General features: G+C 42.1%; 1 protein-coding gene across 2 annotated transcripts in view; it reads right to left on the reverse strand.

Moving 5' to 3' along the window:
• LOC144727954 (TGF-beta receptor type-1-like) overlaps nt 1-16352 on the reverse strand; it is a 49078-nt gene that overhangs the window by 5162 nt on the left and 27564 nt on the right. The window contains exons 3-8 of one of the 2 annotated variants that reach the window (XM_078607115.1): nt 9673-9948; nt 8335-8565; nt 7577-7744; nt 6154-6310; nt 1351-1475; nt 57-187 (exon numbers count right to left, since the gene is read on the reverse strand). In XM_078607115.1, coding sequence (XP_078463241.1) covers nt 57-187; nt 1351-1475; nt 6154-6310; nt 7577-7744; nt 8335-8565; nt 9673-9948 — 1088 coding nt within the window. Of the gene's footprint in view, nt 1-56; nt 191-1350; nt 1476-6153; nt 6311-7576; nt 7745-8334; nt 8566-9672; nt 9949-16352 lie in introns of both variants that reach the window. The other variant, XM_078607106.1, reaches the window with a different exon arrangement.

A 16352-nucleotide genomic window follows, 5' to 3' on the forward strand; every position in this document is an offset into this window, starting at 1 on the left:
AGGTGGAAGCGCTGCCTGCGTACACAGCAGTAGCGGTAGCAAGCCAGCATACGTACCTCACAGCTCTGCCAGCGGTTGGGGATGTTTGGTCTCTGCTTCTGCTCGCACACCACCCGGCGCATCTCCTCGATAGACGGGTCCGAAGGCACCATGTCATAATAGGGCAGCTGGTAGTCTTCATGAATCCCTGCTGTACGCAGCAAAGCATGTGAGAATTTGAACAAACCACTCTTTCTCTCATCTCCACAATGATGTATCCATAGATCGATGATCAATCAACCTTTTCCCGTTCCGAGACATCTACAAGTTGCAAGGTGGGTCCCGTTCAATGCTGAATCTCGGAACACGCACAACGGTGAGCATTCATTTTTATTTAGAGGCACAGCGCCGCTGTGTTTAAAGACAATGTTCTCACACTGCAGAGAACAGTAGCGACACGACCGCATTTTATGATAGCTGGTCCCAAATTGTGCCACACGCCCTCCCGCATGGTCTTTTACTTACGATTCCGCTCCTGATGACGTACGTGTACGTCATTGGGATCGGAAGAAAAACTGATGACATACACGTACGTCATGGGAACGGGAAAGGGTTAAGCTCACAATACATGCTTCGAACTGAGAATCGGAGTTCTTCAAGGTGGCCCGGTAGATTGGTGGTCACAAGGCTGAGTTAGCACTGCTCAGATCCTCAGCTTAATCATAGGCAACCATCCACAACAAAAGTGCAATCTCAAGTGTAGTTAATTGATAGTCTCAGTCTAATTATTAAGGACTGCACACAAAAAAAAAAATCATAATTTTTATTTTTTTATTTGGTTAAACTCCAGCTCTGGAAATTAAAAATATCTGTTCGACTGCCATGTGACAAAAAATGGTGGTTATGGAAAATATATGTCCAAAGCTATACATTTATTATTATAATTATTTATTTTTTTATTAAAGTTAGACATATAGTCATAATAGTTCACATTTTAGCTGTGGCAGGGCATCCATTAAGGCATCATGTGAAAGTGTATTAGCAATGTCATAGGCTAGGAGATGAATGTATTATCCATAAAAAATTATATTGAGCTACGGATATGTAGCTTATACTCTAGCACAATGTTGCATACTGCCAGTTCAAGCAATTTCCTCACACTTATTTGTGACAAGGCAGTTGAATCTGCTTTGCCATCTGCCACGTTGCTAATTTATGCAAATGATATCTGCCACAAGGACAGTGGCAACTGGAGCTGTGTGTCCGATGTAAGTGTGCAGTGTGCAGGGGTTGAACACAATGCAGCAATGGAAATATGTACAAGCACATCTGCAATGTGTGCCAGTGTTTAATGTAACATGAACAACGTACCTCCGACAGCACATCTCCGAGCTATTTCCCAGAATACCAGCCCCAGAGCGTAGATATCAGCACGCTTGAATGAGTCAAAGTGCTTCATGTTGATCGTGTCATCAAGAACCTCTGGTGCCATGTATCTAATGAAAGAAATCAAGACATTTATCAAATTCAACATTATTCTGTTCCATGCTTCATTTACTCTTCTCCGTGTGCATTGATTCATTTTCTTGTATACACAGCATTCTTATTCTACTGCTGACGTATGTATGCTTTTAGAAATGAGCAATTTATAAAAGACATATGAACCAGATCCTCATTTAATAAATCATAGCATTTATAAGTCTTAACATTGTTGGCATCATCCCGAAGAAATGTGACCTACAACATGCATTGCTTGCAATCAAAGAGCCGACAAAATTAGTGTACGTATTTTTGGATTCCCCTGGGAAAGAATTTGAGCCGCTACAGAGCACCCAGAAATGTCCAACTTAGATGGACCAGACTCCAGGCTCCAAGCCAGAAAATGACGAAAACACAATATATTCAAAGCATGTACGCTTGCAGTTCAATGGTCTTTCAGTATACTGATGTAATTTATAACATGTTTCCTCAAGAGATTACACCAAGGCAAGGTTTTCCATCAACCTTAATATGCACATCACTATTAGCAATTTGCTAGGTTGCATTGCACACTAATTATCCATGTTTGTCTGCACGACATTCACCTGTCTTGCTTGACTACAACAGTTATTTAGAAAATGTGCAGAATATTTGAATTACATTGCCAAGTTCATAATTAAAGTGAAAGCTAGCAGGAAGAATACAGTTATTTGCTAGTCTTTACACAAAACACATTTCTACAAGCACCCATCCTGGCAATACAAGCTATAAAAGATGAGATGTTTGGGTTTTCAAACCAGCACTTGTTGATTGTTTAATACGCTTTCCCCACGGTTGACTATTCATTTCCTTACTATGAAGCCAAATTTAGTGCGTCTGCGTTGTACAAAAAAATAAAAATTGTACTTGTTTCAGTTATGGATAAATAAAAACCCCTACATATGCAGCTCTTTTGTCAATTCTGGATGAGGGCTTCTTCCTCCGTGCCGCCGCTGCAGTGTCGGTTACTGGACGACACTAAACCAAGTCCGCCAATATGAGACGTGGGATCACAGAGGTATGGTAGAACTATGGAAGTTATATAACTGCGCTCTGCCACCCACATTGTGGGTCCGCAACCACCCATAACAAACCATTGTGCAAGGTGGTCACTCATTCGAGCACTATCCAGGCATAAGCCTGCTTATCATCGAGATCAAGCGCATTCCGCACATTCAAGGTGTTTTGATTATGCCCCCCCCTCCATCACCTTCATAAAAATGTATTAAATTTATTTTTATAGCTGCTTAAGAACCAAAGACAAAATCTACCTCTGCATTCAAAGTAAATGATGACCAGTATATTTCATGGGGACAAAAATAATCATCAAAATTTTATGTTTTTTAAGCACTCTTTAAAAATTCTGCACATTGGCAGTCGATTACAAATTTAAGGCCATTTTCAACCAGGTAAATGACGTGTAAGGTATGTAAGTTCAACTTCTTTCGCACCATGCGTAGCCAACCGTGCTGATCGGCGGTGCAGGGGAAGGACAACAAACTAAACACAAAAACATAATCTCTCTAAGGTGGTCATCACCTTGATGTGCTTAACTAAAATTGAACTAAACTTTGTATTTTATCAGGTAAGGCCCACTGAGCTATATAGTTATTTTTCAAAAGCGACCTGGCCACAAATGATCACTCAACGAAGTGGCTTATCACGTGTAAATTTAAAGCAGCTAAATACTCTAAAAGTACGTTTCTAAATGTGGAGAGAAAAACCAGAAGACCCAGAGAAAAATCCACGCTACCATGGGGAGAACATGCAAACTCCAAATATACAAAATCAGAATATTTATTTATAATGGAGGAATCCGATGAACTATGAAGCTATTTTTCACAGATGTCCAGTATACAATAGGCGTCAGGGTCGGGATCGAACCCACAACCTCCTACATACCACGTGAGGTAGTTAATATCTCGCCACCGTGGCGCCTGCGGGTGCTACTGCTGCCAAGGAGAAAAAAACAACATTCCATTTGTTTTCTTTCGCTTTGCACCAGGGCTTAGTTTGTAGCAGCACAACAAGCCTGGCTGAATAGCGACATAGCTAAGCGGTGCAAGAGGAACCTCAAGCTTGAACCCAGTTGGTGCACACAAGCTTAAAAATCGTGCGGTGGAAGTGCACTGATAAATATTGGTCCTAAAAGTAGTCCAGGTAAATTTACAAGGCGTGTCTATAATACAGATAGCATACGACACTGGCACAGTGGTCTTCAGCCCTGGGCCAGAGGTGGCATTCACTGGGCTAATGTTGACCCATTGCAGCATGTTAAGCAGGGAGCAGTGTGGTAATCCAGCACAATAACCCATCACTGTCTTCAGATCTGGATGATGTGAACACTTATCATGTTACACCATTGGAACCTCATTTGCCAGTAAAAAATATGATAATTGTTTTTTTACCCTTCTATCTGGCAACAAAACTGACACCTTTTTTTACAAGGAGTCATGTTTGCATAGACCACAATACCTGCAGTCATAATGCAAACAAAAAACATAACTCTGATAATGTATGCACTGTCCTTGAAGTTGATTGGTCCACACCCGAGACAGCTTTCCTTTTGACGCCAAAAGGCGTCATCTGGTCCAACCCATGTGAGACTAGGCTCTTGAGAGATATGACAACTCAACATTAAAAATATATTATGACACTAGACAAAGTTGACATACGAACACGACAGACGAATATTTTAGTTAAAAATCGACATGACCACGGGAAAAGCATGCAAACTCCAAATATACAGGCATCAGGGTCAGGATCGAACCCACAACCTTCTGCATATCAAGCGAGGGGGTGAACATCTCGTCACTGCGGCGAGATGCCACCAACAAAACCGGTGGTGCTGCTGAAGCACATTTGATTCAGATGACACTGTTATTAATTGGCTGCGTTGGGTGGAGTAGGGTTAGCGACATACATTAATCCAAAAGAACCCAAATATGAATACATTTTTCGTTCATAAAACCATTTGAATTATATTTTAAAATTAAGTAATGTTTAACCCTTTAATTATTTACTTATGTTCTAAAATACCACAAATGGTAAAAATCCTTGAACGGTTTATCTTTATTAGTCATTCATAAGCAGAGATTGTATGCAAAAGCTCTGTACTACAGTCTTAAAGCCGTGTGGAAACTGGCACCATTTCATACATCACAGGATTAAACATGATAACAAGTTGTGAATAAAGATTAACACATGCTTTACGAGCTGCAATATTGTCGCATTTGAAGGGCCTGTGCCAGAAATGTGACCACAGCAATCCCACCGAGTGCTTCTTTTATAGCATAACTCTATTTGCTTGTAAACTAACCACCAAAGTGTTATGATTACTTGCCAAATGTACCCACGAAAAAAAATCCTATTCGGTTGATCATCATAGCATATGTACCTAAGACAATGATCAATTACTGAAGGTGAATTGAGCTCGAATTGTTGAAATAAAGATGAATTAAATGCAACGTGGAAATGTGCCTACAGAAAAACAATGCAAACGGAGGTGCGGGGAAGGACAAATAAATACAAAAAGCACGACGAGACTATGCCGACATGGGAATGCCTTCATCCAGCAGTGGATAGATCAATGCCGAGGGTGATGATTATGACTAGTATTATCAGACCTTGGTCAGATATATTCCAGTGTTTATATCTCAAAGCAAAGGCTGCCATGGTGAGCACTGTGGTAGTCACAAAGGCATGCCCTGTAACGTAATGGTCAAATCCACACAGCATCTCATCAATCATGCCTTGTCAGCCAAGAACATCCAGGTCAGCAAAAGTCACTGCTGATTACAGACAGAACTATACAACTTCTAGATCTGCTTAAAAGCCTGCCAAAGATCACTTGGCATCACAATGCATAGAAAGGTAATACCCATGCAAAATTGGTATTCTGTAGAATATGAGATCAATACTTTCATCTGTTATTTCCCCATGACTGTGAAGATTAAAGTTAATATTGTAGGAAAATTATTATCTGTGCTGCTGCTTATAAAAGCTTCGTGAACAAGAAAATATGTCTGGTCATTGTACATTATGGATCTTGGCCCTTAAACTACCACGAGACAACGTAGGCTCTAGATACAGTACCCAGCACAGAAACGCAATGGCCTACTCTTTGTGAATGACTAAAACCATTATACACAACCCTTATCCATGGGGTTATCCATAAATTTGCTCCACTTGTCCATGGGGAAACAAATCGATTGCTATGTATAATTCAAATGAAAATGTTTCAGTTAATTTCCAAATGTGGACCCTAATGCCAGCAAACTGTAAAGCAAACGGTGCATAGTAATATTATGGTTGTTACACCGGCAAATGATGATCAGGGAAGCCGCTGGATTACAACCGTGAACCTCTGCAACAAGCGGCGAACAGGCCACGTCACCGCCCTAGATTTTGCCAATTAATTCTTATTCACATAAAACATCGTGGATAATAGGAAGCTGTTCTTCAGCAGAAAGGAAAAAAAATACAGAAACACAGAGAACAGTACTGTTGATAATTGGAGGTTTAGCGGACCACCTTAAAGTTCCTGCAGATAATGGGGCCAGGGATAGGAGGAGTTCTACCGTTATGTACAGAGTTAATAGTGTAAGGATCACTGCACGACGCGCTGTATGAGGGATGCAGCTGCCACACGCTGACCTCTTGGTGCCGACGCGGTTGTTGGGTGCGATGTCGATGGTGTCGGTGGCCGAGTCGTGCCGCACGGCAAGACCCAGGTCTGCGATGGCGCACATGCCGTTTTTCTTCACCAGGATGTTCTTTGATTTGAGGTCTCGGTGGGCGATGGCCGGTTTACCTGCGAGGTGGTGAGCGGGTCAAACCATGGGTGGAGTGCAATGGGGAGAAAGAATGCACATTAATGAGTCTTCTTGTTCAAGAAAAAAATATATAGTGCACAAGATCAATGGCAGTCGAACCAATATTTTTATTCTCAGAGCCAGATTTACCCAAATTGCACAATTTTATGTTTTCGTGTTTTTGTGTGCCCTGGTAATCAGACTTAGACCAACAACACACTGCATTTGAGAAACCAGTTTAAGCACAGGATTTGAACCAAAGATCTCAACAGTGCCAGCTCAGCACTCTAAACTCTGTGCCATCGAGCCACCTCACTGATAAAAATAAGAAAATATTCCATCAAGGAAGATGCTTTAACCAAGCCAAAAATTTATATTTTTATAACGATTAAATGGGTACTGCAGATTTAATTCAGGACTACATTCCTCTTGCTGGCTGCTACAGCTGGTTAAACTGTCAACGGAGTTATAATAGATTTAAGCAAAAGCCACTAATACCACACTGGTACAGATCACCTTCTCTTCATCACACCAAGAAATGCAACATCTATACCTGTTACAGTGATACTTTACTCATTTAATAACTCTTCCTTTTATCAGCACATGTTTTACATTTATCACATAATGGGGTCCTTTGTGTGTTGGCATGAAGGGATACTCATCCCTTGACAGAGCCCTTACCATCTGAGCACCCTCCACACTGAGAATTTGTTCTGATTTTCCTGCGGCATACGATGGCCTGAGGTTCCATTGGCTGACACTACTCTATGCATCCCAGCTGGACGTAGGAACACAAGGCTGCCAGTATGGTTGTGTTCCTTTAAAACAGAATTCTCTGGGCTGAATGCGATTGAATGTAAAGAGGTTGCAATGCATTTGTTACATGGGGTATGCTTCATGACAAACCCTTGTGCAGAATTAAAGAGACAACCAAATTGGTGCTTGCACAAATTCAAATTCAATTACCTTATGGTGGGCCTTGTACATTTTGTGCACATTTTTTTTACGTGACTTGCTTTCAAACACAGAATTTCCGTGCATTTTGGGGGGGGGGGGGAGGAAGGAAATCATATTCCATGAATTGGCAGCTCTTCAGTTAAGAAAAAAATATTCTATACAACACTTAACTTTGTTAAAACGAACAACTTTTATATAAGGTTTTAACGTAACAGTCCTTGCGATTGTATAATTGGCTTTCGAATTTTAGCTACGTATGTGTAAGGGGCAACAATGTTGGCACACATGTGTGATGTTTGATTGCTTACCCTGTGTGCCGACGATCTCCATGTGCAGGTGAGCAAGCCCACTGGCAGTGGAGAGGGCTAGCTTAAGCATCCCTTCCACAGGCACTGTGAAACGATTCAGGTAGTCGAAGAGCGAGCCATGCTCGTGGTAGTCGGAGACTAGCCACAGCTGCGTCCAAGTCCCATTGTCTGTAAAAACATGAGAAATCATCAACAGTGGCCCAACAAGTTCAAAAAGTAAGTGTCTACGTAGAAGGATAGTCTAGCAGCCACCACCAAACCCACCACATCGAGTCAACAGCTATATTCCACCAGTCGTGTGGACATTTATACAGAGTGGAGGTTATCACCAAAATTATTAATTACTTGATGTTTTTATATAAATGTTACACATATCTATGGAAATTTCTATCCAATAACAGCCAGATAAAGTTATAATAAATGAGAATGGTGATCCCAACATCTATTGCCTGTGTTGCAAAGGCATGAATGCGAACAATGTAGCAGGAGTTGAAAAATTAGGCTTGCATGAGATAGTGCTAATAATGTCTCCGAATGACCAAACCTGTATTTGCTACAGTCATGGTCACTGGTCCCCATCACAAGAAGTAAGAATTTTTACCACTTGCTCAAAGCAGACACGTTATTTTGAGAAAGAGAAACACTCGCACTCGCCTTTGATAATCCTGATAACACTCTAAAATGTTTGTACTTACGAAAATAGGCTTGTTGCAAAGTGCAGTAAAGTGCTACCAGGATGTGTTTATTAAAAAAAAAACCTTTATTGTCGGCAGCGATGAAGCCCAGGATGTTTTCATGGCGCAGCATGACTGTCTGGTAGATCTCGGCCTCACGGAACCAGGAGCGCTCCTCGCGTGACGAGAAGATCTTGACAGCGACGTCCTCGCCACGCCACTTGCCACGCCACACCTCGCCGAAGCGGCCCTTGCCGATGCTCTCCTGCAGCACGATGGTCCTTGCGATGGTGCGCTGCACCAGCAGGGGTAAGCCTGTTTCGACACGCATTGACACGCCTCCATTAACCTCCGTTGCGATGGACTGCCTGTTGATTTGTTAAGAGGGTGGTTCACTGTTCATCGGCAGGTCTGCGTGTGGTGCAGGTGAAGTGTGGGTACTCCTAACTCTTCCAAAATATCTGGCCACCGTGGAAGAGTAACCCATACACGGTATGCTATTATTTCAATTCATCTTGAATATTATTTCATCCATAAAACGCAAGGCCTTAAATTAGCCACTTGGTTTAAGGTTTTTTTTTACTATTAAATGGTTATTTTAAATATTTTTTCGCAACAAAAGTCTTTTTTTTATGCAAGTTAATATTAGGTGGAGTATCACACCTCATTATTCTGTTACCTTTCTGTGAATTATAGGTTTTGTTCCCACACCTCGGCCATGAATTTACAAAAAACATTACCATGCCACAAACTTAAAATCATGGATCATAAACTGGGACACAGGCTTTCCATCCCAAGTGCCATGCCAAATGTACTGCGTTATTGTTCTGTTTTCACCATGTGTGTCTCTCTCTCCCCCTTAATCTCTCTTCCATGATTTAAAAAAACATCCATCCTCTCCTTACCAGCAACTCTTATAACAATCAGCTGTCCCAGTACCTTAAAAAGCCACTCAAAATCCCCATAAATGTATCATGCTAAACATTCAAGCATCACAAAGCTACTGCTAAGATAATGTATTTGGCTAGAGTCTGGAAAGTCTATTAGACATAACATCTTGGCATCATCTTGTGATAATAACAATATTAATGTATTTATCATGCTTAATTGCAATGAATTATACACGTGCAAAACCTGATTATGCCAACAATTCTCAAAGCATGAAAAAAAGAAACACAATAGGACACATTTTTTTCTGAATAATTAACATAGATCAGGAGCCAGATTTATTTGTTAACTAAAATAGTTTTTTGTAATATTTTTGTTAAAACATCCCAGTGTCTCCACCACAAATATGGGCAAATCGGTAAGGTGATGCATTTCAGCCGTTTAGTCAACATGTGAATCTCGCCAGCTGTTCGATGGATTTAGATTTACACAAGCTGTTTGCCATGAGCGTCCTCACGCCCAATAAAAGCATACCTGATCCAGATCCTGAAGTGGTTAGGTCATAGAGGTCTTTTAGAGTTGTGCCCTCGGTGATGTAGCGGTGGTGGTGGTGGTGATGCAGGTGTCCAATGTCCTGCTCCTCATCCGAGTCTGGCACGGGCAGGTGCCGGCATGCTGCCCGGTTGTGGCATAAGCAGAGCACCACGGTGAACAGCACGCAGAGGAAGCAGATGGGGGCGGCGATGGCCACGGCCAGCTCCACCGAGCTCCATGAGCTCAGTCGGTCCAGACCCACCAGCGGCGTTGGGTCTGTGCACATAAGCAACGCCCGGACAGTGAGTGAGAAAGCCAGCAAGCCGCCACTAGCACACAATGCAGCATGCGCCAAGCTATGGGTTCTATACTACACCTGGGAAGTAATGGTCACAAACTTGGGGTGAACAATGATAACGTACTAAAGGATCCTTATAACTGGATATCATTATCAAAGCGAACAGATATATTTCTGGAAATAAACGAATCATTTTGTAATGGTGCTTCATTTTACCACCCCAACATCACCGCCCATGTGTAAAAGACGCTCTTCTTCAGCAAACTTTCTAAGTGTACAATTTCCATGAAATAAATGTCTTAGTTTGGTTAATTTTCTTTGCAGAATAGTCTCTGCTGCTCCAGGGGACTATGTTTTAATACTAGCATCGCTCATGGTACAGGCCTTTAGGCAACTCTATCCCTTTATATCAGCGGCAGTGGCATGTCAAAATTCCTGCTTCAATGCTCCTAGCTGCGGATATCCACCAGCGGTGCTACGTGTGCATGGGAGCCAACCAGGATATTCGCAGGTGCATTGTGGCGTCAGGCTCTGCCCCATTGCACTCTCTCCTCACAAGCGGAAAGGAGGATGAGGCATCTACCGGCACTGCTGGCACCAGGGCCCTTCATCTCCTCAATCGGGGTGGGTCAGACCCCTGCCTCTCCGTCCCCAGCGCTGTCTGGTTACCCGTCGTGGGTCCCCGTTTAAACCGCGAACGTGGGGGGGGGGTCGTCGGCCATGTTGAGTCTTTTTATGGTGGCAAGTGAGCGCTGCATGTTGATCCATTCTGTTTTAAGCTCCAGCTACTGGTATCGGATGGGAATTTTCCATTACCAGCAAATTATTGTAGACGAGGTAGATGGGCGATAATGGAAATGGAATGGCAGTAAGAGGGTAGATTTTGTCCAATGTGATGACCACAATTCATGTGTGTAGGAGTCGGGATGACTTATGGAGTCTCAGTACTATGAGGCATGTCGACAATGTGCGGATGCCTTCATCCAGCAGGGGATAGAACATGGTTGATTATGAGGACATCATTGTCAAAATTTACTGACGGAGGAAAAGTGATGTAGCTTTTTGACATTTAGTATTATTACAACTACAGGCCCATAATGTACTGTATATGTTGAACTTCTTTCGCACTGTACATAGCCAACTGTGCTAATCAGATATGCGGAGGAAGAACAAGTCAGATGTGCAGGGGGGGGGGGGACAGTAATTCGTTAATTTTCCCATTGAAGCTGTTTCCTGAGGATCAAGACAAACGTGTATGAAACCAGCCATGCACATGCAACTACTGTGGATTGAATGTACATCTAAATACAGTATGGAATATTAGAGCTCAGTAACATCATCAGCTAGCTTTACCCAGACCTGATAAACAACATGTTTGTGAAAGCACATGTCTGTAAAACGTGTTCCATCTAGTAGTAACAACAGTTTTTTTTGTGTTGTGACATACAATGCCATGCTATGCACTTCAACAAATCCATGATTTGAAGACTCAAATAATAAAGCTACGACCTTTTTTTAAAGTGGTACAATTTTAAAAACTGGATTTGTTATTAAATTGAAATTCCCCGAATCCAATTATAAAATAAAAATAAGCTGGAAATACAAGAGGGCCAAGGCCTTTAGGCATTTGGAAATGATCAAACAACCACCTGTTTTGCATGACATTTGAACCCATACTCCTGCGTAAATTGTTGCTATGGTGGAGAATGTTTTTTCTCTTCCCCAAGGTCAATGACATATGAAGATGAACATCAGCAATCCTTCTAGAGCAAGCTATGTTGCCTGCAGAACTGTAACAACAATAATCTCAAACCACACACCGTGGTTGTCAACCTTTTAATAAATATAAAGCAGAGTCACATTTATTAATTTGCTGCTGAAAGCTTTGCTCGTCAATGGAAGAAATCCTCCGAAGAGAATGCCTTTTTTTTCAATTGTATTTCAGTGTCACAAACCAAATCAATTTGTTTCCGCTGCACAGGATGTGGGTTAGCGCCAGTCGTGGGAATATTTTGTTGTGAATTTCGGGCAAAAGTCTAAAAAGTCTGCTTGATTAAAAACACTGCTTACAAAAGGTGACAAAGGGCCATCATATTCAGATTCTATGAACAGTATAACTATCAATTCCTCAAAAACACACACACATAGGTGTTCTTGTACACAAGCACACATCCAAAGAGCGATTGTGACATTGCTTAGAGACGTTTTATACAAGAGGCTTCTACATCACTGAGTACCACCACTGTTCTTTAAAAATTACAAATGTAAATTGTAAATCAGAGGCAGTATATTATTTAAGACAATATACTCAACCTCCCACGGGGAAATATACTTGAACTTAACTGCATTGCGAGCTGCAATCGCAGATCCCTGAATTAAAGATCCCCCAAGGTGACAGATTCCACGTAGGGAGAATTTGATGTGCCCCAGTCCAGTAAAATAAAATGTGAGCCATCAAGCAGTTGACAAAATCATCGTCGAAATGTTGCAGTAGCCCTGGCACTATATGTATCATCACCGTGTTTCTACACTGTGTTTGGTACGTGACGACACACATGTGATGCAGCAGAGGTCGCCCTCCGGACCGTGAGACGTGGCCACGGGGTGCACTTTGATGGTGCATTTACCAGTACAGTCATTGTGCATTGCTTGGGGCTTCATGACTGTGCCTTCGTGTCACTGACAACAGTCAGGCCTGCTAAACACTGACGTGTTTTCCCCTTGTAGTGCCTGAGAATGTTTTGCAACCGATTGAAAATAAATGGGGGTGCAAGGGGGCGGGAGAATGGAAAAAAAAATTCCCTTTCGATAAAGCAAAGCAATAATCGATCGCGTCATTGATCACTTCCAAGTTGACAGTTTCAGCTCTCACTTAAACAAAAAGCTATTTTACATATTGCATTGCAAAAAAAACCCATCTGTTGCGTGTCAAGATAAATGTCACAGCACCAAGCAGTGTCCTGCTCAGATGACCGGTAACTGTCAAAGTAAATGGTTTTCCAGACGTTCACCATATCTGCAAAGACCAATGCAACCAGTGTTTCTTTTCTCAGAACGAAAAAAGGGTTCGTCTTATTTTAGCCTTGCAAATAACGCTCTTTAGCAGCAGACCTATGCATGCTTTTGCACTGCTTGCTCGTGCACGCTTGTTCGCCATACGGAAGCAGCTTGAAGCAAATTAATGCATATTGTGTACTGTGAGCAAATGCACGACAGCGGTTACGAACTACGCATACGTGAAAAGAACACAACGCAAAAATAAGCCTTCTTCAAGCAAAGGTGGGGGACATTTTGTGTAGACAGCACACCAGTGACCCCCCTTCCGTCCATTTTCTAATCCCTTAAACGTGCCCTTTCACATGAAACCTTCCCCTCCCCCACTCCTTTTTCCCCCCAGCTCTATACAGCGCCCCTCCTCCCCCAGCCTCTCATCGAACAGCCCATGCCCCAAAATGGCACTGTTCAGCCCTCACGACGGTCGAAACGTTCGTATAACACAAGTGGAGAAAATCCACGTGTCCGTGACCCTCCGCCTAACGTAGAGGGGCCACCTTCATTGCACGGGATGACACGTGCAAAATGGAGCCACAGCACAACAATCCCTCAATTAGATCTGAGCCCACTGCTCCTATAATTCCACCCTTCGGGTCAACTGCATACTTTTTTGGAAGGTCACATGCAAGAAGGTTGCTTTAGCAGACGTCAAATGAAACCGCGGCCGGTGGATCGGTGCCAAAGCGTGTCCAACAAAATGAACCGTGCATTAGCAGCAAGAGCAGCAACACGGTGAAATTACATTTTAAACATAGAGTAGGAATCTTCAAACAAGGCAAACAGGAATAAGCCCCGTGTTATAAAGGGTGTTATGCAATGCAAACAATGACTGCAGAGGAAAATTAAGTGGGAGGCCATATTCCATATCGACTACGCAAGAAGACACCCTAACATCCAAACCTATAAACAATTACACTCATGCTCACCGAGTTTGTAGAGTTACCTGTAAATGTACACCTGTGTCACCAGGGTCTCTTCAAGATGAGGTCAAAATTACTTAATACATCCAAATTGTATTATGCATTGCAAAGCTGGCATCGTGTGTATTTATTAATGGTGTGACGACACAATTAAAATAAATTCATACTCAGAATCTGAATCTGTATTTGTCCTGGAGGAATCCAATGAGCCATGATGCTCTTTTTCACAGATGTCCACTATGGGTGAGTGAGCGAGATACATCAACAAACAATACAAACAACGAAACGTTGCGCAAGACAGAAAAAAGCTTAGCAAGTCGCTAAAAATAAATATAAAGTGTAGAAGTGCAAATTGCACAAAAAAAAATTCCTGCCAATTTGTCCACACCAAATGCATCAACTCGTGTGTTAGGATTTGCACATGTTCTACAAGTGCAGTTCATGCGATCCCTGCAGCCACTCGCAGCACTACAATTCACTGCAATGTTAAATGTATACATTCTTGAATAAAATGACAATACATTTGTTGGCGGGGACGAATCAATGCAGGCCCAAAAACAGAGCTACACTGCTAAGTGAGATGTGACCACATCCAGAATGAACAATGGGTGGTTCAGAAGCACACAGGCCACTTGATTCCTGCGAGCATGGCAACACAGCTGAAAAACATGAAATGTTTGGTTTTGGCAGTGATTTTCGATCTCGTATTTTCAAGGGTGAACCCTGCGAACCCTACAAACGGTCTTTTATTGTTTTGACATCACAAACACACATGCCCAAAAATGTCAGGGCTTCTGCAGACTCTGTTGCAAAGTAAATGTGAAATGGAATACATTCATGAATATACCGCTGATTTTATGCACGTTAAACTTTCGCACCGTACTTCGCTAACCGTGCGAATGGCTGATATAAATTAGACTGTAGGGGAGGCGTCCGAGAGAAGGGGACGGTGCTAGTGTCTACGCTTCGTGGAGTTGCATTAGATCGAAGGTGGCCACCCTTGAGGTACAAATACGACCGATACATATTGTGGGATTAAGAATATCTCACAGAAGAGGGGAGATCTACAGATACATGCATTGTCTGGCGTGGTGTATTAATCCGCAACTGACAAAAACCGAGACCATTCTTAATCTATCGGACTCTATTTGCCGGTATCATGATGATGGAAACAAAATGTGGCTATACCCTTTCTGGTAATTAAAAGATGGGGGGACCACAAGTGTGTGTGGCTAATGCAGACTGGATGCCTTGCAATCAGCATTTATTTGGTGTTTGAACATCTTAACTATATCACCTGTATTATTGGCAGAAATGGTAAAGGTGCTTTTAATCACCATTTTTTACATCTCTGGAAGACTTGCTATCTCAAAAAAAAGACGATCCTGGGGAAAACCAGGAGAAAGGGGCCACCCCTAAATGTACCCCCCGTTGCACCCCACATGATGCCTGCGGATTCTGATTGAGAAACTGTCATTACACTTCTTAGATGTTTGCCTAGGATGAGCACATTTATAGCCCCAACACAGGTCAGCAAGTGGTGACGTGGAAAGGCTGCGGCCACACTGGAGCAGTTTTGGGGTTCCAAAATCTTCCGCTAACATCATTAAACAAGAGCTGCAATTAAGTGATGCACCGCTTAATCGGTTAAGATCGATACTTGCACTAACGTTACACTATCGAATCCCACGTGTAAGATGCAACATTTTATTAGTTTGTGAATGTCCTACGTAATGGTTTACATCACTCCTGCAGCCACCAGAGGAGGCAAAAATTTGCTGCAATGTTAAAAAAGGAACTGATTCTTGAATGAAACAGCAATCCTGCATCGCAACAATTCACCCTGTGTAGGAGGCATCCAATGGTGCATCATTTAATCGGTGATATGTATTCCTCTATCCAAGAAGCTTGCAGCATGTGATGCAATATTTGATTATATATTACTTGTGCAATATACACAATATGCAAATGCTGATTTGAAGCTTTCGTGACTGCAGCAATCCTGATGATGGACGCTTGTGTTGCGCCCGAAACGTCGTAATTTATTTTATTTGATAACTTACGTGACTTTACCGAAAGAACCAAAGAGTATGCAAATGTTACATTAAGGCTAAAAGAGAGTGCACAAAACTGTGCAATGAGGAAAACCCCACAATAACAACGTAAGGGTCATGTAAGGAACAACAAAGTTATCTTACCAAAGAATAATTCACGTGCATGTGGTCTCCCTTTCACAAACAAGATGGTAAACATTTCACAAAAAACATATTCATGAATAAAATCAGGAAAATTTCGATTTAAAGCTTTCGTGACTGCAGGGATTCATCTTCTTGGTTCTTTCGGTAAAGAACCAAGAAGAAAAATCAGGAAAGGCAATCATGACCATTCATTGCACTACTTGAGGGGTG

The sequence above is a fragment of the Lampetra planeri genome, chromosome 2, assembly GCF_965212315.1.
Source record: "Lampetra planeri chromosome 2, kcLamPlan1.2.h2, whole genome shotgun sequence".
Lineage (NCBI taxonomy): Eukaryota > Metazoa > Chordata > Hyperoartia > Petromyzontiformes > Petromyzontidae > Lampetra > Lampetra planeri.